This window comes from Bos javanicus, chromosome 15, assembly GCF_032452875.1.
Source record: "Bos javanicus breed banteng chromosome 15, ARS-OSU_banteng_1.0, whole genome shotgun sequence".
NCBI classification, from domain to species: Eukaryota; Metazoa; Chordata; class Mammalia; order Artiodactyla; family Bovidae; genus Bos; species Bos javanicus.
In genome coordinates, this window is record NC_083882.1 from 58,999,127 (window position 1) to 59,025,830 (window position 26,704).

The following is a 26,704-nucleotide window of genomic DNA, read 5'->3' on the forward strand; positions in this document are numbered from 1 at the left end:
TCTCAGTGTTTGTTCAACACTTCAGTCTCATTCTGGCCTAACTTTCTCTTTTCTCTGCCTGGAAGGCTCTATCTTCAGGTATTTACAAATCTTAATATCTCAGTTCATCATTCAGGTCTTTGTTCAAACGTCACTTCATAGAGGTTTTCCCTGAAGATTTCATTCCAAACTGTATCACCCTGCCCTTGCCTCTCTAATTCCTTATCAGTTTTATTTTCCTTCCTAGTATATAAACTACTTGGAAAATACATATTATTTGGTTACATATTTATTGCTTAGTTCCCTTCTAACATGTTAAGCACCATGAGAACTGGAACTTCATCTGCACTCCAGAACCTAGAAAAGGGCTTATCACATATTTAGAAATTTTTACATACTTGTTGAATAACAGAACGAATGAACTAATGAAGATTTTCAAGATACGTGTGCAAAAAATAAATGCAGAATAGTGGATATGGTATTCAACCATTTGTATTTTCAAAAGACATATACATACTTGTATGTGTGTGGGCTCTCTCAGGAAGAGAACACAAGAAATTGATAATACAGTTGCTTGATGGTGGGAAAATAACTGACAAGCAGGTTTACTTTTTCCTTATATTCTTTTGTACTATTTGGGTTTTAAACAAGTCTAGGTGTTTTTATCTCAAAAACAAAACAAAAAAATATTAAAATTTACCTTAAACACAAAGTTTCTGTTAATAACTTTGGAATACTTTTTCCTGAGCTGTTATTCTACAAATAGAAATGGGCTAAGCAATTTAAATACTTATTTAATCTCTGTAACAACTCTATGATATAGGATTTTATATTATAGGATAGATACAAAATCATACCTATTTTATATAGAGAGAAACTATAATACAGAGGTTAAGTTAACTGGCTGAAGTCACATTATTGGAAGCATAAGACATGAAATTTGAACTCCGACTGACTGAACCTAAAGTTCAAGTATTTAATCATCTTCTCCATAACGAGATAAATATATAACTCTAAGAAATTTTCTGATAGAAGAAGTTAAACTATTTTCACTTTTGATAGAAACCTCAGGGCCTAGTAGTGGGGCTCTTGCAATGAATGCTGAAACAAAACTGGAAGTTCATGATTTTTCTGTGCCCGTTGGATAATATAAGTATCTATTTTCAGAAAATGTTATTAATTTAGAACTCTTGAATTAGGTGGATATGGTGATAATTAGTAATAATGAACAGTGGCTGTCATTTGAGAACACTCTGTATGCCAGGCATTATGATAAACATTTGACATTCATCATCTCATTCAGTCCTTAAAATATAAAGTAGACTCTATTACTGTCTCCAATTTACAAAAACAGAGACTTAGTTTTAGGATAAGGAATTTTTCCAAAATGACATGCGATTAAATGAGAAGCCAAAATGTGGATCCAGGTCCAAATCTATAATACATGTTCTTAGTAGCTATGCTCTATTGGAATCAAAACGAAAGGCTTTCAAAAAATGGAGCAGACGTGTTGTATAAATTTTCTTGAAGGTGTGGAGTAATACAGTTATAAATTATTTCTTAAATACATATTCAAATTTGAATTTGATTCAGATTCCATAAACATTTTTTAGGACCAGGAACTACCTTCCACTTTATCATGTACAGTCTCTATGTAACTTAAACCTCTTATTGGAAATAACTTTGAGTGTTAGAGCCACTGCTTCTAGTAATTTGCAAGCATCAAGGAAGAATGAAAATTTCAAATGGAGGGAAGGGCAGTACTAACATCTGGACTATTTTTTTCCTCCTAGATTTCAGAGTTGACAGCATAAGTCATTTTATTGTGTACCTTAATTGATTCAAGATATATTTAGAGTGGAACAAGATACATTTTAAAATGAAAACTTTGTGTATTTGTAAATACTTGTTTAGTAATAGGAGACAATTTCTACCGTTAAAAGACAGATAACCTTTGTGTACTGAAATAACCAATTCCTACCAAATAGTAGAAAGTTAATAAAAAGCAGTATCTAACCTTTGGATTTCATGTTCTCTGGCAACAAAGTTCATAAATACTTACCAAAATCCAAGATGGGGTCGCTGACCATGGTAGAATAACACTATCAACTGAAACCTGTAGAATGTCTAACACATCCTACCTGGTTGTTAAAAATTAGTAACCTATACACTATACAACACAAATTTTTAATTCTGGCCAAATAATGTCATAAACAGCAGTCAGCCTTGACTTCTCTGAAACAGAGTGCCTAATGAACACTCCTCAAGGCGAATCTAGCAGAAACTTAAGAAACGATGGTAGAAGAACTGATTCTCAGTGCTTTAAGTATTTTTTATTTGCAGAGCATCATCTACCAGTATCTCTTCCATAGCCCGGCTGATCCTCAGCAAACCTATTAGTCACTGTTGGCAGGTTTTATCTTGATGCTACAATTGGGGCTCGGGGAAGGTTCCCAGCTGATCTTTGACAGGTTAACAGCAGAACCTCGCTGGACAAAAAGCTTGCAAGTTGGGGAACCAAGGCTCCTCATCTGACAGTTAAGCTTAGGGTTATACTTCAAAACAAAACACTCTGTATACGGAGTCCTGAAGGAACTTTGCACTGTAAGGTACTGAACAGTTAGTGTTCAGCCAAAGTCTGGGAAAAGAGCCAGGATGCCCTTTAAAATTTCCAACTTCCTCAGAATTTCAGGTAGGAGATCCCTGATCTTCCTGCTGAGCCGTCCAGGACTCTCGTTCAGGCAGAGTCACATTCTAGTGCGTTCTCAAGTTCCTTCTTCCTTTCACTTTCTCCCCAAGGAACCTTAACCAGGCCCACCCGCAACCCTACCCTATCGCCGCACTTAAGGCTTCCGTGTTTGTCAACAAGCCCACTTGGTCCTCTATTCCTGAGGCGGCGGGACCTCTCCGCTTTCAGCGAGATACGTCATCCAAAAAAAGTCCCCGAGACCAGTTTTCTCCTCTAGCCTTACACTCACCTCAGGCCCAAAAAGTTTCACTCGAATGTCCGCCACCCGGCTATTCAAACTCAGCCTCGAGATTCAAACTCAAGCCAGCTTCCTCAGCGCCTCTTTTCATTGGCTGCCGTCTTCGTGACGTCACCACGCAGGACGTGGCCGTGGCGCGCTGCAGATTGGCGCCAGGCGTCTTAGCGGCGCGGAGCACTAGAAGCTGCCTAACTCCGCGTCACCGTGGCAACGCGGAGGCTGTTTCCGGAGGCGTTGGCCGAGGTGGGCGGGGTTAGCCTGCAGCTGCAGGTGGGAGGCAGACACCTGGGATCTTCAGGAAGCCTTCAGACCGCGGGCACGGGCCCGGTTCCTGGGTTCAGGGTGTGAGTGAGACGAGTGCGGGCAGGGCTTGGTCATGCCCTCTGCTAGGGGGAGAGGCGGAGCCTGTGGGTATGGATTAATGGGTTTTGGGTGTTTATTTTCTCCTTTTCTCTATTACGCAATGAGGCCTCCAAGGCACAGGTCCAGTGATCTGGAAGCTATAGGGGCCTGTTCCTTCCAGCCACTTTCACGTGGACGCAGCTGGAGTCAATTCATCTAAATTAATCGAAAGTCCAGGACTTTTGGTTTGAGGGCCCAGGCTTCGTTGCTCAGGAACCCCAGGCCCATTCCCTTAGTGCCTGCTGACTGAAACTATTTGTTGTATGACTGTTTTTTCCATTTCTTTCTAAGATGGCATTACAAAATAAATTTATTCAAATTTATTGGCCTAGTTCATTATTGGATGCAGTGGGCTTTTAAGTCCTGGGTTGTAGTTAGAATTTTAGAATGTAACTATAAAAAGAAAAAAATATATATATCTGGGAAAAAAATGGCAGATGTGTTTGCTAAGAGAATTCATCGTTTTTTCTCAGGATATTTTTAATAGTATGATCTGAATTTTTGTTGTTCTTATGTTACTATTGTTGTATCCATTCATTCAATAGTTATTGATTGTATATTTTAAGGACATAATAGCGCACAGTTGAGTCAAACTCCTGGCCCTCTTGGAGCTTATGTTCTAGTGATTCAACATCACCATATATACAAGATGGCACACCACCAAATGTAGAATATTTTAAGTGAACAATGTAGGGGAAACCCTCATAGGCATTTATTTTCTATTGAGGAAAACCAGAAGCACTTTGTATTGTATATGTATTGTATATGATGCATAATATATGATTATTTCTGAGCACTGGATAGAGCATCAATAAAGCTACTAATTGCTGGCTGTACTAGATGGATCTTAGCTAATGAGTAGTGATTTGTATGGTGCTGGGTTTGGTAGTAAAACTGAGAAGGCTTTTTATTTCAAATATGCAGTCACTCTGTGGTACTTTACCTTTGATGTCCCGGGCATTTTATTAATTTTATATATATTATCTAATCACTTCCAAGTTTTAAAACAGCCCATGAGATATATATACTATTTATTTTACTGAAAAGAAAACTGAAGTTTTCAGAAAATCTCTTAAGAAAAATATTTCTTTTGAAGGGTACAACCCAGCCAATTCAGAATGGAGTCACTTGTTTCTGAAATACTTTCTAGATTAAGTGATATTAAGATGATATCCTAATCTAGTCTGAAAATAGGCATGTTTTACCAATTCTTTGTAAAACTGTACTGATTATTGCTAAAGGAGAAGTGTTTACATTTCTTCCTTTTTGATAGCCACATTGTATAAGGCTGAACCAACTTCACAGGTGTTTCTACACCTAATCTAGTGCTTATTTTACATTTAAATTCTCCATCACACTTGCCGTTTAAAAGAGTTCAGATTATGAAGTTCATATTCTTAAGGAATTGTCCATATCTCTTAAGGAGTAAGAAATTTTAACGTTACAATCAATGTCATTACTCTGGCAGCTGGCTTCTCTTTAGTTGGCAAGTCATTAAGGAGTGTAATAGAAACGATAGGAAACTGATGTATTTTGTAATGAAATGAAGGCAAAAGAACCCCAAATTTTCAAACACGTAGTACTAAGGAGACAAATTCCCACCTTTCATTAGGAATTAAGAGTATAACTAACTGCTGTCTTTTAGAACACAGAAATTTAACATAGGTTTAGAGTAAACTGAATAGAGTGGAGAAAAGACAAAATGGAAAGTTAGATTTGAAGTTGCATCAGACATTAAAAAAAAAAGTAAAAGTGAATTTAAAGCTGGCAATGGTAGGAGTTTATATCTCACTCGACCCCCAGGAACACCTTTTGGAGCCCGAGCGCCTGCGGGACCCTTTGGGAGCTGGGGACTGGAAGCAACGGAACCAAAGGCAGACGGTCCTCGGTTGCTGGGGCGGACGTGGGCCCAATCTGTCCGTCCCCGCAAGTTTCCCCCAGGGCTGGGACCTGGGCGAGCGGCAAATTCAGCTTTTCCCGGATCATAGTGTTCGTCTCGGGCCCGAGTTGGAGGCTAACTGAGAAGTCTTCGTTCCTCAGGTGAGGAGAAGGTGGTCGAGTCCCAGGAGCTCTTTTGGAACCCGCTCCACGCCTGTGGGGGAACTTCAGGGGACGACGGATTCGCCCAGCGCAAAGGAAACTCGCGCCTCTGCTCTTACGCTTACTCTCTTCAGTATTCATTCATACCGAGTTCAGAAGTTTCTAAAGAGTTTCCCTCGTCCGAGTGTAATTCTTACGCAAAAGAGTGGATTTTTTTTTTTTCTTCTTCTTCTTTAGGACCTTTTTCACATTCTCTGCGTTCGGTTGCCAGCCTCCAGGTCGACTTTTTGGCCTTAGGAATTAAATTTCCAAAGAGTTTTCTCTGCAGGGGGAGCTGACTGCAATGATGGTAATTGGTAGTACCATTGAGGAAGTAGTTTTCAAAGGTATCGCTCACCTTTGTGTTCCCACGTTTAAAAGAGTAACCTGGCTAATTCCGTGGTCTCAGCAGCTTAGACTGAATTTTGCTGGCAGGCAAAAGTTAAATGGCTTACCTAGAAAACCACAGAGTTGGCTCCAGAGCTTAGATTTCTTGACATCCTGCTTCTTTACTGTAAACAGAGGGAACGTAAAACTATCTTAAATCTTTTAGGGTGGCTGGTTCTTAGCAGACTACAGGAGTGCTCTGAGTTACCTGATAGGAGATTGGGCTGCAGAAGAGAGGGAATTCCCTTTAGAGCTTGCCCCCTTCCATTTTTAGGGACATATTAAAAAACACAACCAAAGAGGAAGGTTAATTATTGAAATGTTTTGTCTATGCTTACTCAGGTTAGTAGCCAATTCATGCATAATAAACTCTACAGGCTTTGTACTTTGAATATATTTGAGTAAATACAAAGAAATTGATGGCAGAAGAAAATTAAATGCTGTTAAAAACTTCTTTTTTTAAATCCTACTTGCCTTTCCCTGCATGGTTCTGATTCTGATATTGGAATTGATGGACTTTTTTGTTTGATTGTTTTGTTAAAAAATTATCAAAATCTGAACATCCAGTTTAGATTGTTTATGTTTATTGGATAGGCAAAATAATAGGAAAAGTTTTGGTTGTATTGTTTAAATACTCCAGATTCCAGTATTTAGGGCTGGACATCGTTACAGTGTCTTCTGTTGGGTGCCACACTGTATACTGTGTTTCCAGGTGGAGTAGACCAAGCAGTAGGATATTGGCTCCTTAAAAAAAAGAGTCTAATTATGGCATACTAAAAATACATAGGCAGTGTAATCAAAGTACCTTTCAATTACATGACTGTATTAAATAAAGCCAGTGGGCCGGTTTATAACATAGAGGTTAAGATGAAAAATTCTGGGGAAAGAATGCTGGTGTTACAGTTCTAGCTTTATGACTCTCCAACTGTGTGGCCTTTTGCAGATTACTTCTCTGTTTTCTCCTCTGTAAAATGGAAATAATAATAGTACCTACCTCTAAGTGTTGGAGTAAGGATTGAATGAGTTAGTACATGTAGTGTGCTTAGACTAGTAAGTGGTACTTAGTAAGTGCTCAATAAATGTTAGCATTTATTTTGAAATATGTTAGAAATGCCAAGTTAGAGCATAATTTGGATTGTGTAAACTTTCTGGAAGCATAAGGCATAATTCATAATCTGGCTGATTTGTTAACTGCTCAACAACTAAAATTGTTATACTGTTATATAACATTATATAGCATTTATATATATAAGTGTTATACAGATGTTATACTGAACATCTAAAATTAAAACACTCATTTAACAAACTTTTTTGGCATAGTTTTTCTGTGTCATATTTGCAACATTATAATGTGAATTATGTCTTCGGTACAGTTGACATTATCCTCACGGTTACATCTTATTGATACTATATACAATATCAAATATATATTTTTATTTTACAGTTATTACATGTGATTGACTTTTCAACATCATTCTTCATTTTCTATTGCAAAAGGAAGTTAAGGCATATTTAAGCAAAATTTATCTTTCTTAGCTATTTTGAGAATGTGATTTTTCGTAGGGTTAGGGAGACAGGTGAAATTTTCTAAAGCAACGTTTGATACAAACATTAATTCTGTAGAATCTGGAATTTATCCAACCATTTTTTATTTTCCCCCAGAAAACACATATTGAGCACCTAGTATGTATCTAATTTTGTGGATATAAAAGTGTGGTTCTTACTTCTAAGTAACTCATAATTCATGAGGAAGGAAGAGTAGTGTTAAATTGTTATTTATTGTAAATGTCAAAAATGTTGTTTGCAACTGCAAATAACATTTAGAGTAAAGAGTGTAATATTTTCAAAAGGTATTCTGTTAATGTATTTCATAAATTATGTTTTTTATTCTGCATTTTAAAGAGTGGAGCATTACAGAATAAAATGGAACAAGTTAGAGGGGAAAAAAAAGAATGTATCAGTTATTCACTTGGTTTTTTATTGGGGGCAGGGAGCAGACAATTGAAACAGTGTTGGATGTGAAATGTCAAAGTGTGTTCAATGGAGTGTTTATAAAGTATAGTTTAAAATGATACATATGTCACTGATACAGGGCATGGTGAGATGATTTTGTCAAAAATTATCCATGACAAATTACAAGGTTTTTTCACAGACTGATAACCTCTTTTTCTTTTCGGTTGTACATGAATAGCCTTTTTTCAGTTTCTCAAAGTTAAATTGAAAATTAAGATTTAGCATTATGTGAAAAACAATTAAAAGGGTTTGAAATTAGAGAACCTGTGAATCTAAAATAGAATGATATTTATAACCCCTTAAGCCATCTGGATAGCTTTTTCAGATTAACGGTTTTGATGCATTGAACCCGTTCTTTAAACTTAATTAAAATTCAAAAAAGCATATTTCAGAAAATGATTAATAAATATTCATATCTCTGATGGTTAAAACATTAATGGTCTTAGAGCTTATCAGGCCACATTAAAAATTATATTTTCAGATAGTCTCTGGGGTTCTCTTGGTTTCCTTGCTTTATGTAAGGAGGGTAGTCACCTTCACTTGTTTGAAATGATGAGTTTTATATATTTTTCATGTGGTAAATATTGCACACTAATTTGCTTTCCCCCAAGTATTATAACATTCTTTTTTTAAAAAAATCCAACAATCATGATTTTAATTTTTTTCTAGATTTGTTGATCTACAGAATGCTTCGATACCCATATTTTTGTAGAATCCATAAAAATTTTCTTTCATGCTGGTTGGAATCTGGCATATATAATTTGGGTGTCTGGCCAAAAAAAATACATGCTACAGCAGAAAGATATAATGAATATGAAGCCCAGGAGGAAACAGATCAAACTGGAATTCAGGAGTTACACAGATCTCAAGATAGAGATTCTGGAGTGATGACTAAGTTACATATTCCAGTGATGGTGGATGAAGTTGTTCGTTGTTTGGCACCACAAAAAGGGCAGGTAAGTTGATTAATCTTTTGTTTTCTAACACTTTTTACTTGAAATACAATTCACTTAATGTTCACATTTAAGTGTTTTTTAGTGTATTTACAAGGTTATACAATTATCACCACTGTCTGATGCAAGAACATTTTTATTATCCCAACAGGAAACCCCAAACCCATTAGCATTCACTCCCCATTGATTCCCTTCTCCTTGTGCCTGACAACCTGCTAATCTATTTTTTGTCTATATCGATTTGTCTGATCTGGACATTTCATATCAATGAATTCATACACTTTGTGATCTTTTCTACCTGCCTTTTACTTAGCATGTTTTCAAGATTTATCCATGTTGTGATGTGTGTCAGTAATTATTTCTTTTTATTCCTGAATCATTCCATTGTATGGATATGACTTTTTTTTTTAATCCGTTCATCAATTGATGAAGTTTACACTTCCATGTTTAGACTACTCTGAAATGCTGCTATGAACATTCATGTAAAAGTTTTTGTGTGAACATGTATTCAATTCTTTTGGGCATGTGCCTTGGAGTGGATGCTGGGTCATATGCTAACTCTATGCCTAACTTTTTGAGAATCTGCCAAACTGTTTTCCAGAGTTGGTTAGTTTCATCAAATAACAGTTTTAAAAGGAAAAGAATATTATGTTTTATGTGGTTAGGATACAAAAATGAAATTCTACTATAGCTTCTTGAGAAGTTTAATATCTTTTTAGGAATGACTGGAGACAAAGGTAGAAGTTTCAATTCCCATCCTGTTTTCTTAGGCTGAGTTTTCAGCTACCCTTCTGTCTTACTGAGAATTCTCCAGAGAAATAGGACCAACAGGATGTGTAGGGGAGGCATGAGTATATATGTGGTTGTTAAGAGAGAGAGATTGATTGATTTTAAAGAATTGCCTCAAATGATTATAGAGGGTTGGTAAATTCTGAATTTCCATAGTAGGCTAGCAGGCTGGAGACTCACTTAAGACTTCCAGTTTGAGTCCAAAGACAGTTGACTGGAAGCATTTCTCCCTGTTCCAGGGAGGGCAGTGTTTGTTCTGTTAAGGCTTTCCAGTGATTGGATGAGACCAACCCATTTTTTTGGAGGATAATCTACTTTACTTAGTCCAGCAATTTAGATGTTAATTAATTGTTATCTGAATGTTAAATTTAAATTTTATCTGAATGCTAGTTAAATGTTTTCTGCTAGTAGCAAAAACCAAATATTTATTTTGCAGTAACCCATGAAGTAGAGAAATAACCAAAGAAAAACAAATCCCATAAAATCTCCTCCTAATTCAGTATTTTATGTGCCTTTTTTCAAAAACCAAGTGGAATAAAATGAGGCGATTCTATGACTTGACCTACCCTGTTGTTTCATGTTTAAGTTCCTGATAAATATAATATTGGTTTGTTTTTATATTTCTATTGTTCTGATTTGAGTTTTCTAGTTACTTTTTATTGAAAGTTTAATTTTATGAATGTTATTTCTGAGAACTTGAATGTGAGGTACACTTAGAGACAATGTTATTTCTTACCTATTCTGCTGTCTGGCAGACAGCTTTATTCACTATTCCCTTAATCTTCAAGTAATAAAGAACTGCTGACAGTCCTTGGACAGGAAAGGTCTTCATTCTTCCAGAATCCATTATTTGCTGCTTTTCTTTCTGAGCCTTTTCTCCAAAATCATATTCCTTTGCAAACTATGAGTCATATATTCACCTGTATCAATCACCCACTTAATTACTGTTTTTCACATCACCTTCAATGATAAATTTACAAATGAAACTTTTGATCATAATAAGAACGTTAAAAAAATCTACATGTAGTTTTGAGTGAGGCCTTGATCACTAATATTTAATAATTATTTCCTTTTCTTTGATATTTAAAAGATGCTTACTTAAAATAATTGGTTTTGGGAATTTCTTCTGTATCATAGCCTATTCACTACATATTAATTGTGCAAATATTTATGAGTTTGAATTAAAAAAGAATTGCTCTTATCTTTCTCTTCCTTAGGGCTTCCCTGATAGCTCAGTTGGTAAACAATCTGCCTGTAATTCAGGAGACCCTGGTTCGATTTCTGAATTGGAAAGATCTGCTGGAGAAGGGAGAGGCTACCCACTTCAGTATTCTTGGGCTTCCCTTGTGGCTCAACTGGTAAAGCATCTGCCTGCAGTGCGGGAGACCTGGGTTCAATCCTTGAGTTAGGAAGATCCCCTGGAGAAGAGAAAGGCTACCCATAGGGTCTCAAAGAGTTGGACACCAACTGAGCGACTTTCACTTTCACTTTTTCTCTTCCTTGGGAGTTACTCTTTGTGACCCAGTGGACTGTAGCTCACCAGGCTCCTCTGTCCATGGAATTATATAGGCAAGAATACTGGAATGGGGTTGCCATTTCCTTCTCCATGGAATCTTCCTGACCCAGGGATTGAACCCAGGTCTCCAGCACTGCAGGGAGACTCTTTACTGACTCTTTACTTTGCACCAGGGAAGCCTTGGGAGATACAGAAGGAATTAAACAAATTATAATTCTTTCTCCTTTCCCATTTTTCATTATTTTGTATTCTGGGTGAATAATTTTTTGTAAGAAAGTACTACTTGTTCTAAAAACATTTTTCTTGCTCTTGAAGATGTTTCAGTATAGGCTACCTTGGTTAGTCTTTTATTCCTAATTTCTGAAAGCTGGGGACAATAAGCATGATCCTGTCTAGCTGAAGATGATAGCAGTTCAGAGGATATAGGAGACTTGGTGTTCTTTGCCCGTTAGTGTTGCTAATGTAGCTTGGTGCCTTGAGGGTTTCTGTAAGAGCGATAAGTTACGAGGGACATGATGGTCATGCAAGGACTAGTACCAGTAGCTATGTAATTTCCTTCAAGTAGCTTACTGTGGCTCTGCCTTAGATTCCTCATCTGTGAAATGAAGTACAACCTGTCTCCTATGGTCATTGTGAGGGTTAAATGAGTTCATTTATTTAAATTGCTTAGAATGACATCTTCTGAGTAGTATAAGCTCAGTAAACATTAGCTGATACTATTATGGGGATTAAAAAGGATCAGAATTAGTAGCTAGATACAATAATATTCAAGAGAATATGTAAAATAGATAGCTAATGGGAAGTTTCTTATAACACAGGGAGCTCAAGCTGGTGCTCTGTGACAACCTAGAGGGGTGGGATGGGGTGAGGGGTATATGGGAGGATTAGGAGGGAGGGGACATATGTATACTTATGGGTGATTTACATTGTTGTATGGCAAAATCCAACATAACATTGTAAAATGTAAAAACTTTAAAAAAATAATGGAAAAAAAATTAGGAGAAAAATGCTAGGAGACAGCAAAAGTGGAAATAAAAGTACCAACAAAGATGAAACCAGCATGTTTGCAGCTGGAAAGTGCTGTTCCTTCTGCCTTGAACCATTCTTCAAGTCTTGAGTTAAATTTCACTTTCTCAGGGAAGCTTTTCGAGAGCCTACAGAGGAGGATTGTCTCCTGGTTAGTGCATTCATGGAGTCATACAATTTTCTTTCATAGCATTTATAATTTTTTTAAATGAGATTATTTGTTCAGTGGATGTCTTTCCTAGCAGACTGCCCTCCCTGAAAGTCATGGGCATGTTGATCTTGTCTACCGTTATATTTCCAGGATAAGCACTGTAACATGATGGATTTGTAATGATTTTTAAGGCAATGGATAAAATTCAGAGTAAACTGGAGCACAGATGTGAGGGACAGATAAAAGGAATATCCCTCAGTTACTAAGGGAGGCTCTCAGGCTCAGGACTTCTGTATGATTGCAGCCTCAATGTGGCAGGCCCAGTCTGATGAAGTAGCTGGAGAAATCTGGTAAAGGAACAGATAGGAGGACTGAGAAAATGAGCTGGTATCTAATTAATGCAGAATAGATTATGATAAATGTTAGGATAAGATTGTAAGGTTGGGTTTCTAAATACTCAAAATAAGTGTTTTATCTATTTTGATAGTCTAACATATAATATTAATATCATTGTTACTTGATTTGCTGAAGTTTTCATGGTACAAGGTATAATTTTCTTTATAAAAATGCATTATACTCTATATAATGGATCTTTCCTAACATCAATAGCAGCATTTCACTTGTTTTACTTTAAATCTTTATAATCTTTAAATAGAGATTGAGCATAAAAGAGAAAATCTTGGGGCTATAGATTTACTTTCTTTAAATATTAAAAGCTGATCAATCACAGAAAGAAGCTTATTTTGTTTGACCTCAAATTATTGAAAAAGTTAGGAACCTCTATAAGAGACAGGCCCTGTACCATAGCACATATATGAAGATGCATTTTTTCCTAAAGAAAGGACTATATAAATTTCAGATGAAATGGACTGTGTCAACATGGAGTTGTTTCCTCTCCTTTGTTTTTAAACATATAGCTTTCTTGGAAACAGATTTTTATTTTAAATTTTATTCTACCTTTGTTTATTTGAAAAATGTTTCTGTTTTAAAGCATCATGGAGCTAGTTAAGTGACCTTTGTTATCAAAATACCTTCAGAAGTGTGATATTTCCAGTGTTGTACTGGTAAATATTTAACACCCGGTCTGTGGGTCAGGGTGGAGTATGGATTTCAAAAAAACAAAACCCCAATTAATTTTGTTTGCACATTTTCGTGAAATACAAATTCCTATTATTGCCCTTTCAAGCTACTAACCTAGTATTATTGAATGTACCATTAGGAAGAAATATGTACAGTTGGATGTCTCTAACCCGTGTGAATGACACTGGATATGACTCTCACGATTGATGCTATTAGATATCTGTAGGTTATATAATGGCAAAAAATTTTGCCTGACAATTCTGAAAATTAGTATAGTCTGTCAATTTTTCCCTTAGCTTATTTGACATTCCCTACTTAAGATCTGTATTTTGTATTTCTCTACCCTGGAAGGTACCATGGTATAGCCGTAGAATACTGTTTTCATTTATTTTTTTAGCAGTGACATTCTTTTTTTCTCTAATAAACAATCCATCCCAAATATAAAACAGGTTAAAAATGGTATTCTGTAGTGTGACTTTGTTTATATGATTTACTGGTGCTAAAATCCATAATGCATTATATAACAGTGAGACATTTTGTTGAGTACAAAAACTTTAAAATCAGCATCAGTGTCCTTTTATTTTTTGCACAGTTTGGATTCACATTGATAAATAAATATAAAATGTAACTGTTTTTTAAAGTTGTCCTGAAATCTCACCTTAGTTTTTATTTCTATAGAAGTTGTAAGATAATTTTAATTAAATAAAAAAGGGCATTTTAGTAATAAACATATAATTAAAGTTTCAATACAGCAATAAAGCAGTTATAAATATTTTTGCACCTAATTTCAGACCACCAAAATAAATGAAGCAAAAACTATCAGAATTTATGGGAGAAAGAGTGCTATAGTAATAGTTAGAGACATCAGGACCCACTCACAATATTCTATAGAACAGCCAGACAGTATTTAAATAAAGGAATAGAGAACTTAACACAGTAAACCAATTGTTTAAGACATATACAGAACACTCTACTCAATATCAGCAACAAACACATTTCTTGAGTACACATGGGATATTTTCCAGGATAGGACATATGTTAGGCTATAAGTTCAGTCTCAATAGATTTTAAAAGATATTGTTCAGAGTATCTTCTCCAGTCACAATCAGATAATATTAGAAATCAATGGCAGAATACAATCTAGAAAATTCATGAATTTTTGAAAATTAAGTAAAACATTCTTAAACAACCAATGGATCAAATAAGAAATCACAAGGGAAATTAGAAAATACATAGAGATGAATGAAAACAAAATCACAATATACCAAAACTTACATTACACAAGTCCTAAGGGAGAAATTTATAACTATAAATGCCTAGATAAAAAAACAAAGTTCTCAAATCAGCAACCTAGCTGTACAACTAAAGGAACTAGGAAAAGAAGAGCAAATGAAACCCAAAGAAAAATGGTGGAGAGGATCAATGAAACCAATTTTCAGGGACCAAAAAAATTGACCAGTCAGTTGTTCCATACAAGATTCTTCTTGACCGGCATATAGGTTTTTCAGGAGACGTAAGATGGTCTGCTATTCCCATTTCTTTAAGGGTTTTCCACACTGTCTTATGATCCACAAGTCAAAGGCTTTAGCGTAGTCAGTGAAACAGAGGTAGATGGTTTTCTTTAGTTCCCTTGCTTTCTTTATCATCCAGTGAATCTTGGCAATTTGATCTCTGGATTGAGAAAGGAGTACAACAAGGCTGTTTATTGTCACCCCATTTGTTTAACTCATATGCAGAGCACATCATGAGAAATGCTGGGCTAGATGAGTTACAACCTGGAATAAAGATTGCTGGGAGAAATATCAATAACCTCAGATATACAAATGATGACACTCTAATGGCAGAAAGTAAAGAGGAACTAAAAACTTCTTGATGAGGATAAAGGAGTAGAGTGGAAAAGCTGGCTTAAAATTAAATATTAAAAAAACTAAGATCATGGCATTTGGTCCTAGCACTTCATGACAAGTTGAAGGTGAAAAGGTGGAAGCTGTGACAGATTTCCTCTTCTTGGGCTCTAAAATCATTGTGGATGGTGACTGCAGCCATGAAATTAGAAGATGATTGCTTCTTGGTGGGAAAGCTATGACAAACCTAGACAGTGTGTTAAAAAGGAAACATATCACTTTGCCGACAAAGGTCCATATAGTCAAGGCTATGGTCTTTCCAGTATTCATGTGCAGTTGTGAGAGCTGGACCATAAAGAAGGCAGAGTGCTGAAGAATTGATGCTTTTGAACAATGGCGTTGGAGAAGACTCTTGAGAGTCCCTTGGACAGCAAGGAGGTCAAACCAGTCGATCTTAAAGGAAATCGACTTTGAATACTCATTGGAAGGATTGGTGCTGAAGCTGAAACTTCAATACTTTGGCCACCTGATACGAATAGCTGACTCATGGGGAAAGACCCTGATGCTGGGAAAGATTGAAGGCAGAAGGAGAAGAGGGTGGCAGAGGATGAAATTGTTGGATGGCATCACTAATGTAATGGACATGAACTTGGGCAAACTTTGGGAGATGGTGAGGGACAAGGAGGCCTGGCATGTTGCAGTCCATGGGGTTGCAAAGAGGCAGATATGACTTGGCAACCAAACAACAGGAACAAAAACAATATTGACAGTCTTAGCTAGAAGGACTAAGAGAGAAAGAGAGAAGACTCAAATTAACAAATTGAAAATGGGGTGATAGCCACCAGTTCTACAGAAATAGAAAGGTTTATATGAGAGTTCTAAGAACGATTGTATGCCAACAAATTCGATGGTGGTTTAGTTGCTAAGTCGTGTCTGACTCTTGTGACCCCATGGACTGTAGCCCACCAGCCTCCTCTGTCCATGGGATTTTTCCAGGCAAAAATACTAGAGTGAGTTGCCATTTCCTTCTCCAGGGGATCTTCCTGACCCAGGGATTGAACCCGGGTCTTATGCACTGCAGGCAGATTCTTTACTGACTGAGCCAACTTAGATTAAATGGATAAATTCCTAGAAACAACAAGACCTACCAAGACTAAATCAAGAAGAAATAGAAAATCTGAATAGACCTATAACTAGTAAAATCAACACTCTCTTGACAAAGAAAAGCCCCAGACCCGATGGCTTCACTGGTGAATTCTAGCAAACATTCAGTGGTGAATTAGTATGAACCCGTATCAGACTTTCTGAAAAAACTGAAGAGGAGGGAATGCTTTCTAACTCGTCCAATAAGGCCAGCATATTCTTGATACCTAAGCTAGACAGAGACACTACAAGCAAAGAAAACTACAGACCGATAACCCTTAGAAGCTTTGACACAAAAATCCTCAGCAGAGACTTGTAAACAGAGTTAAGCAGCACATTAATAGAATTATACACCATTACCAAGTAGAATTTATTTCTCAAATGCAATGTTTTCATCAGACAAAAAAAATTGATCAATGTTATATGTCACATCAACAAAATGAAGGAAAAAGGAAAAGCATGTAATCATCTTAATGCAGAAAAATCATTTTACACAAAACTTACCACCTTTTCATAATAAAAATACTCAACAAACTAGAATAGAAGAAAAGTACCTCCATGTAATAAAAGCCTTATATAAAAAACCCACAGTAAATATGATACTCAGTAGTGAAATACTGAAAGAGTTTCCTCTAAGATCAGGAACGTGACAGTGATGCCCATTTCACCAACTCTATTCAACATACTACTGGGAGTTTTAGCTGGAGCAGTTAGGCAAGAAAAAGAAACAAAAGGCACCCATATTGGAAAGGAATAAGTAATACTATAACTGCAGATGATACGATCTTATACATAGAAAACGCTACAGATCCCACATACAAGAAATAACCCAAATCAAAACAAAAAGAACTCATAAATTAATTTAGTGAAGTAGCAGCATACAAAGGCAGCACACAAAAAATCATACATGAACAATCAACAATCTGAAATGAAAATTATGATATGGTTCCATTTGTAATAGCATTGAAAAGAATGAACTACTTAGAAGTAAATTTAACCAAGGAAGTGAAAGACACATACAAGGAAATCTATAAGATATTTGTAAAACAAACAAACATAAAAACACATCATGTATTATGGATTAGAATACTTAATATTGCTAAAATGTCAGTGTGACCCAGAGCTGCCTACTGATTCAATGAAATTTGTTCTAAAATCTTAATGATGTTATCTTAGAAATAGCAAAATCCATCCTAAAATTCATATGGAATCTAAAGGAACCCTGAATGGTCAAAAAAAAATCTTGAAAAAAGACCAAACCTGGAGAACTCATGTTTGCAAATTTCAAAACCTACTGCAGAAGTATAGCAATCATAAGAGAGTGATACCGACATAAAGTCAGACATGTAAACCAGTGGGATAGAAAAGAAAACCTGGAAATAAGCTCTCACGTATATGGCCAAATGATTTTTGACAAGGGCACCTAGGACGTTCAATGGGGAAAGGGCATTCTTTTTAATAAATAGTGCTGAGAAAACTGGATATCCATGTAGAGAAGAATTAAGTTTGACTCTTATATAATACTACATAAATAAACTTACTCAAAGTGGATCAAAGATATAAATGTAACACCTGAAACCGTAACACTCTTAGAGCAAAAACTTCTCGACATTGGATTTAGCAGTGATTTCTTGGGTACAACACCAAAGATAGTCAAAGAAAAAGGTAGATAAATTGTACTTCATGAAAAATTTAAAAATTTCAGCATGAAAAGACACTGCCAACATAATTGAAAAAGTGACTTATAGAATGGGAAAATATTTGTAAATCATATATCTGGTATCAATTTAATATGCAGAATATATAGAAAAAATTTAAAACTCAACAGTGCAAAACAAATAACCTGATTCAAAAATGGGCAAAGAACTTGAATAGACATTTCTCCAAAGAAGAGATACAAATGGCCAATAAGCACATGAAATGATTCACAAGATCACAGATTAGGGAAATGAAAATCAAAACTATAGTGGGATACCACCACAACCATTAGAATGACTACTGTCAAAAAATGAGAAAACAACAAGTGTTTGGTGAGGATGTGGAGAAATTGGAACCCTTGAGCCCTGCTGATAGAATATAAAATGATACAAATGCTGTGAAAAACAGTTTGCCACTTCCTCAAAATTTAAAGCAGAATATTATGATCCAGCAATTCCATTTCTGAGAATATGTACTCAAAAGAATTGAAAGAAGGATCTTGAAGCAAATATTTGCACACCCATGTTCATGGCAGCATTCACAATATCCAGAACATGCAACTAACTCAAGCTTTTGTTGATGGGTGAAGAGAAGCAAAATATGACCTACACATATAACGGTATTATTCAGCCTTAAAAAGAAGGGAAATTCTTCAGTATGCTACAGCATGGATGAACTATAAAGACATTTTGGTAGATAAATAAACCAGTCATAAAAAGACATACTAACTATATGATTCTACTTACTAGAGACACTTAGTGTAATCAATATCGTGGAGACAGAAAGTAGAATGGCAGTTGCTAAGAGCTAGGGAAGAGGTGAATGGGGGAGTTATTGTTTAATAAGTATGGAGTTTGAGAAGATAAAATGAGTTATGTAAATGGATGGTAGTGATGGTTGTGTAACACTATGGATGTGTTTAACACCTACCATTGAAAGCTACACTTAAAAATGGTTAAGATGATTAGGTTTTATGTTGTTTGTTTTAGCATAATAAAAATTTGTTTTAAAAAAATGCAAGTTCCTGATTTGAAGAAAACACACTTTTTTATATTAATTCATGGCTACTAGAAATAGATGATTATTTCATAATTATATGCAAACATTCAAGTAAAATAAATATTGTTGCTATTCTATTTTACTGTCAGATTCTGTGTTTCTTGCAGATTTGTTTCTATGTGTACTTCTAAAATATCTTTAATATATATTTTAAAGCCCCATTAATACTAGATTTCATGATTGGTTTTCTGTTTATTATGTACGGTATTTTATTAGTACCATGAAATCAAGTAGGCCTTAGAAAGTGTTACTTTGAACAAAGCCAGCTGAGGTGATGAAATTCCAGCTGAACTATTTAAAAATCCTAATAGACGTTGCAGTCAAAGTGCTGCACTCAGTATGTCAACAGTTTTGGAGAACTCAGCAGTGGCTGCATGATTGGAAAATCATATTCAAACTACTGTACAATTGCACTCATTTCTCGTGCTAGCTGGGTTATGCTCAAAATCCTTCAAGGTAGGCTTCAGCAGAATGTGAACTGAGACCTTCCAGGTGTACAAGCTGGGTTTCGAAGATGCAGAGAAACCAGGGATCAAATTGCCAACATTCATTGGATCACAAAGAAAGCAAGGGAATTCCAGAGAAACATTTACTTCTGCTTCATTGGCTATACTAAAGCCTTCGACTGTGTGGATCACAGCAAACTGTGGAAAATTCTCAAAGAGGTGGGAATACCAGACCACCTTACCTAGAAACCTGTATGTGGGTCAAGAAGCAATAGTTAGAGCTGGACATGGAACAAGTGAGTGGATCAAAACTGGAAAAGGAACACGGCAAGGCTCTGTACTTTCACCCTGCTTACTTCTATGCAGAGTACATCATGCAAAATGTTAGGCTGGATGAATCACAAGCTGATATTGAGAAGGCTGGGAGAAACATCAATAACCTCAGATATGCAGATGACACCACTCTAATGACAGAAGATAAGAACTACAGAGCCTCTTAATGAGGGTGAAAGAGGAGAGTGAAAACGCTGGCTTCAAACTCAAAATTAAAAAAACTAAGATCATGGCATCCAGTCCCATCATTTTCATGGCAAATAGATGATGAAAAAGTGGAAGCAGTGACAGGTTCTCTTTTCTTGGGTTCCAAAATCACTGCAAATGGTGACTGCAGCCATGAAATTAAAATACACTAGCTCCTTGAAAGGAAAGCTATGACAAAACTAGATAGCATATTACAAAGCAGAGACATCATTTTGCTGTCAAAGGTCCATATTGTCAAAGCTATGGTTTCTCCAGGAGTCATGTAGATGTGAGAGTTGGACCATAAAGAGGCTGAGCACTGAAAAATAAATGCTTTTGAATTGTGCTAGAGAAGACTCTTTGGAGTCTCTTGGACTGCAAGGAGATCAAACCAATCAATCCTAAAGGAAATCAATCCTAAATATTCATTAGAAGGACTGATGCTGAAGCTGAAGCTTCCATACTTTGGCCACCTGATGCGAAGAACTGACTCACTGGAAAAGACCCCGATGTTGAGAAAGGTTGAGGGTAGGAGAGGGGGACGACAGAGGAAGAGATAGTTGGATGGTATCACTGACTAAATGGACATGAGTTTGAGCAAACTCCAGGAGATAGCATAGGACAGAGGAACCTGCTCTGCTGTAGTCCACGGAGTTGCAAAGAATCTGACATGACTTAGCGACTGAACAACAACAATTTATTTAATACATTATCTGATATTTCAGATACTTGTCACATTTATAGGTCTGCACTACCTGGTGATGTGATGAACATTTTACATACTCTTGTTAAGGTATTTAAAATCTTTTAGACAGCCAACAGTAATAAACACAAAACAATTAGACAATTAGATATTGAATTCTTATATTTGATCATTTAATTAAAATTTTTTATCTTTTTTTTTTGGTAAAAACTTCAGTTTATCAGCTCTAATGTGTACTAGTGAAACCCACATTATTCAAACTATCAAATTTAGAATTTCCTCTTAGAGTTTTAGGGTGGGGCTTATGGGCATTTGAATCTCAATGGTAAATTTAGCATATTTTCTCTAACCGGAATATATATATTTAATGTTATTTATAAAATACTTCTTCATATCATAAGAAATGTGAAAAACTGATTCAGAAATGAGTTTTCTGGTTGTATTTTCAGATTTTATTTGGCTTTTTTGTTGTTTAGTTGGTAAATTGTCTTCATCTCTTTTGCAATGCATGGACTGTAGTCTACCAGGCTCCCCTACTCTTGGGATTTCCCAGGCAAGAATACTGTAGTGGGTAGCCATTTCCTTCTCCAGGGGATCTTCCTGACCCAGGGATCAAACCCCGCCTTCTGCTTGGCAGGTGGATTCTTTACCACTGAGCCAGGGAGCCTTTAGCTAAGTGAGTTACTCATTTGTGCCAAAATGTTTCCTAGTTTCTTTAATAATTCTTGGTGTTAGAAATCTCTGAGCAATAGTCTAGTCATAGTTACATAGATTATAACTAAAAAGATAATAAGTTGTTCTTGCTTATTTTCCCATAAAGATATTAGTACTATTTAAAATACTCATATTATGTGCTTTTATAATTTACATATGATTGCAATAGTTTTCATATTAAAATCTTTAATAATTGCAGTGTATATCCACCCTTTCTAGTAAGTTCAGTATCTGTGAGAATTTTCTTGCTTTTCTTTCAGTGACTTAGTACAGTTTTATCAGTGAATATAATTGTCTTCATTAGAATTTAGAAGCACAGTATAAATACAGGACATTGGGCCTTTATTTACATAAATAAGACCAATAACTTAATCCATTCTTTTGCCTATCCAGTGTCTTTAAATTATCTTCTTATGATTTGCTCTTTTTATAGTCCAGAAACTGAATCCTACTTTTTTGCCATTCAAATATGAGAATTAAATTTTTTTTTTTGCTTTAAATTTAGCCTAAAAATTAATTAGAAATTACAGTATCCTGCTTTGATGATAACTTCCAAATAAATGTGGTTCCATTGTTGTGAAAATGATCTTCCATTTAAAAAGTCAGATATATGTACTTAATTTTAAGTTTTATTTGAGCCATTCTTCAAGTTTAGTAAATAGAGACCTAGGAAGAAACAACTGTCCATTCTGTAAGGGAAGCTCATGGGAAGAAAAAGAAACAGGTGAAGTTTTTTGTTCACAAAGCACATTTGCATGAGTCATCCTGAGTACTGGTTACTCTATTTAGGTCAGCACTAGTCCCTGATCAATAGTCTAATCATAGTTACTGCAAGAGGCTAGGTCCAGTGGTTCTTCTCCTATTGTTTTTCTAGGTTCCATATTATTTTTGTTAAAAGTGCTCATAAGTATACCTTGACCTTGTGAGTTCTCAGAACATTTCATTTTACTCTTCTTCCACTACCTTCTCCTCATATAACTACTTAGCTGTAAGTAGCATACTTAAAATGTTATTTTATAATAAACCAAGTTACAAAGCTTTATGGTGACTCATTGTAATGATCTGTGAACTCTCTCTTTCTTCTTCTTCTTTTTTTTTTTTTTTGTGGGTGCTAGTTTTTGTCTCCTTTGGGTGAAACAAATATTTACCAGGAGATAATGTACATTTAAAGATTTTATTTGCTTTTATGAATGTTGTTTCAGAAAGCATTTATATGCATTTTTATAGCTACTTACCTTTTCTTTTCTGTGTAAACGTTTCACTTGGTTTGTTTGAGTCCTTAATGTATAAGATGTTATATTGCATTGTATACTAATTTTAAGGATGTATTTTATCCTTGTCATATTCATTTACTCTGTGTGATATAGAATATTTTTCTATGTTTATAATTAAATTTCCAGAAAAAAATTATTTTGTTATATATGTATATATTTTTTTCTTTTTGAAAAGCAAAAGAAATTAACTCTGGATATATAATATATTTATAAAGATGGAGGATTTTTCACATGAGGCCAGTGTATGCTGGGAAAAACATTATTAGTAACAACAACATGAAGTTGTAGAAGATTTTAATGTTTGTGAAGCCCTTTTATATATATTATTGTCTGTGCTTTCCGTTAGTGTTGATCTCAGTAGCATTTTGTACAAAGTAACATGTTAACTGCAGGAAAAAAAGAGAAAATATGGCCAGTCCTTTTGTTGTATTGGAACCGTGTAGTAATAAGTGATATTGGTTGAACTTGAATGCTCCTAGCTACCAATCAGATTATGTGGTTTATGTTTTGTTTTTCCACCATTAGTATTAGTTCTTAGTACCTAGTGGTTAGCCTTACAAAAGCTTCAGGACCTGTATTAGGCCTCTAAACTTATAGGTCAGGTACTTTGGTCTAACATCCCTAGAGCATAGATCACTAGCTTCCTTGGCACATGAGGGACTACATCAGTGCTCAGTCATTTGAAGTATGTTAATTCCAGAAAAACATCTACTTCTGCTTCATTGACTACACTAAAGCCTTTGTGTGGAACACAACAAACTGGAAAATTCTTAAAGAGATGGGAATACCAGACTACCTTAACTGCTTCCTGAGAAACCTGTATGCAGATCAAAAAGCAACAGTTTGAACCAGACATGGAATAATGGACTGGTTTAAAGTTGGGAAAGGAGTATGTCAAGACTGTATATTGTCACCCTGCTTATTTAACTTCTATGTGATGGCACCCCACTCCAGTACTCTTGCCTGGAAAATCCCATGGATGGAGGAGCCTGGAGGGCTGCAGTCCATGGGGTCGCTAAGAGTCAGACAGGACTGAGTGACTTCACTTTCACTTTCATGCATTGGAGAAGGAAATGGCACCCCACTCCAGTGTTCTTGCCTGGAGAATCCCAGGGACGGGGGAGCCTGGTGGGCTGCCTTATATGGGGTCGCATAGAGTCTGACACGACTGAAGTGACTTAGTAGCAGCAGCATGCAGAGTATATCATGCAAAATGCTGGACTGGATGAAGCTCAAGCTGGAATCAAGATTGCCTGGAGAAATATCAATAACTTCACATATGCAGATGACATCACTCTATTGGCAGTAAGTGAAGAGGAACTAAAGAGCATCTTGATGAAAGTGAAAAAGGAAAGTGAAAAAGCTGTCTTAAAACTCAACTTTGAAAAACTAAAATCATGGCATCTGGTCCCATCACTTCATGGCAAATAGATGCAGAAACAATGGAAACAGTTACAGACTTTTTCTTGGATGCCAAAATCACTGCTAATGGTGGCTGCAGGCTTGAAATTAAAAGATACTTGCTTGTTGGAAGAAAAGCTATGACAAACCTGGACAGCCTTTTAAAAAGCAAAGACATCACTTTGGCCACCTGATGCAGAGAACTGACTCATTAGAAAAGACTGATGCTGGGAAAGATTGAAGGCAGGAACAGAAGGAGATGGGAAGACAGAGGATGAGATGGTTGGATGGCATCACCGACTTGATGGACATGAGTTTGAGTAAACTCCAGGAGATTTTGTAGGACAGGGAAGCCTTGCATGCACACAAAACACTTAAGTTCAATTTACAACAATTTACATAGTATGTACATTGTATCAGGTATTCTGAGTAGTTAAGGGATGATTTAAAGCATATGAGAGGATGGGCATAGGTTATATGAAAATACTCCATGAGGTTGCAAAGAGCTGGACACAGCTGAGCAACTGAACTACAACATGCTTCTTTTGTTATCACAACATTCTGCCGAGGAGTTCTGGTCTGTCTCAATGGTCAGGTCACTGTTTTTTTCAGAGCTTGTTCCCCGATTGATCTTTTACTCTGTAGGAAATCTTCTGTTTGTAATGATAGGAGAGGGGGATAAATTGCTCAAAGAAGGTATAGGATAAATTGACTAGAACCATCAATAGACTGAGTCTTAGAAATAGAGCTGGAGAGAAAGGGTGCTGTCAAGGGCAAGAAACTGTAAGAGAATGTTTTCAGGAAATAGTGTTAATACTAAAAAGGGAAATGGACTTCATGATATTCCATCTTCTCTATGTTTTTCCTTCTTTTTCTTACCCCTTGCTACCTAATGTTTCTTCACTGTGGTTTTGATTTTACTCTTCTTTTATAGCAGAAATCATGAAATAAAGCAGATTCAGTCATCTGCCCTTCCTATTTTAGAAATGATCTTCAAAATAGTCTCATGAAGACTGACTTTTCCACCAGTCCAGAATATTCTATCAAGGTGATTTCTTCTTTGAGTAATACGTGCGAAACCAACATTTTTGAATAGAAAGTCTTGATTTTGCTTTACTTTAAAATGATCAAAACAGCAAACTAATGAATGAACATGAAGCCAGCTTTTCTTGCTAAGGACTACTTAGAACTTAAATGCAATTTGAGCTATTTCAGAAAGGAGAATTAGATAATTATGAGAGAAAAATATTTTATTTTCTTGGTTTAATATTTTTGTAACATCATTTTCATAACAGAAACTGCCCAGATTTTTCTAAAGTTATTTAGTTAATAATATATAATTATATCCACAAATAAAAAGTCAGATATTCATTTGCATTATGATATAAAAAGTAAGGTATTAATTTGCTTTTTAAATAAGATGAAATACAGTATTCCTCTCTAGCTCATTAGGTCAGTTTAGGATGTTAACCACAGTATTGCAGTCTCTGATACTTTTTACTTAACTTCTATGATAATGAAAGATCAAGAATTAACTAGTTAGATGCAAAAACAATAAAAACATTTTTAACCCTTACATTTGATTTTGAGTTGGGATGATTGCATATTCCAGATACTGCTTTAAGTTGTATAACTGGTGTTCGTTTCTTTTGTTTTATATTGGTTTTGGGTAAAAAGTCTTGTAAGTCTTTCCAAAATGTAACCTTACATACCTTAATGTCTGGGCATTTAAGTCAAACTCTTCTTAATTGGCTTAAGGTTGTAATTTTGAATATCTATTCTTATTCTCTTCTATGTAACAGTGGTTTTCTAAATGCCTTAATTTCTTCCATCCCTAAATCTCTACCTGGCTGTGTGTTTCTGTGTACCTTTTTACTCTTTTTTGCTGGTATTCATTTCTTAGTATACTGACTTATAGCAAGGTCATCTACACTAAATTTTCCAATAGAGCTAACATGACTGGCTCCCTCACTTCTGGTCTTCATTTGAGTAACACCTTTTTAGGGAGATCATCCTTGGTGACCTTATTTAAAATTTCAACTACCATCCCACAATGTTTGATATCCCCTTTGCTTGCTTTTTTTCTTTCTCTCTAACACTTACCACGTTTTTTCATTTTCAATTTGATTTCTAACTGTCTCTTATGCCCTCCTTCTATGGCATCCTGGAGTTTAAGTTCCACAAACTTGAATTTTTGTCTGTTTTTTTGCACCTGGCTCCTCAGTGCTGAAGACAGTGTCTGGCACATAGAAAGTATCCTATAAATATTTGTTGAAATAATTATCACAAGGAAGAATGAAAAGTACTAGTAAGAGAAACATTAAGAAGGTGGGCATGACAAGTGATTGGGTGAAGTGAAGAAGGCCTTCGGGAAGTGACAAAAAAAGACAATGAACTGTTAGGTCTAAGTTTCTGTGCAAAATGAGACCATTTCCTCATTTTTTCAGTAAATATTCATTGAGCTTCTACTGTGTGACAGATGCAGTGCTCTTCATCCTGGGGATACAATGTGGAACAAAATTGGACATGATTTTAGCCTCC

General features: G+C 35.7%; 2 protein-coding genes across 12 annotated transcripts in view; one reads left to right on the plus strand and one right to left on the minus strand.

Moving 5' to 3' along the window:
* KIF18A (kinesin family member 18A) overlaps positions 1–3,066 on the minus strand; it is an 86,083-nt gene extending 83,017 nt beyond the window's left edge. Inside the window, exon 1 of the mRNA XM_061380987.1 lies at positions 2,958–3,066. The gene's annotated coding sequence lies outside the window, so the exon portion shown is untranslated. The remainder of the gene's footprint in view (positions 1–2,957) is intronic.
* A 23-nt stretch (positions 3,067–3,089) lies between these two features.
* The window catches only part of METTL15 (methyltransferase 15, mitochondrial 12S rRNA N4-cytidine), a 367,997-nt gene continuing 344,382 nt past the window's right edge, over positions 3,090–26,704 (plus strand). For 9 of the 11 annotated variants that reach the window (XM_061380991.1, XM_061380999.1, XM_061380993.1 and 6 more), the window contains exons 1-2: positions 5,318–5,408; positions 8,517–8,803. In XM_061380991.1, the coding sequence (XP_061236975.1) occupies positions 8,534–8,803 (270 nt within the window). In that variant the 5' untranslated portion in view covers positions 5,318–5,408; positions 8,517–8,533. The other 2 variants (XM_061380989.1, XM_061380990.1) reach the window with 2 other exon arrangements.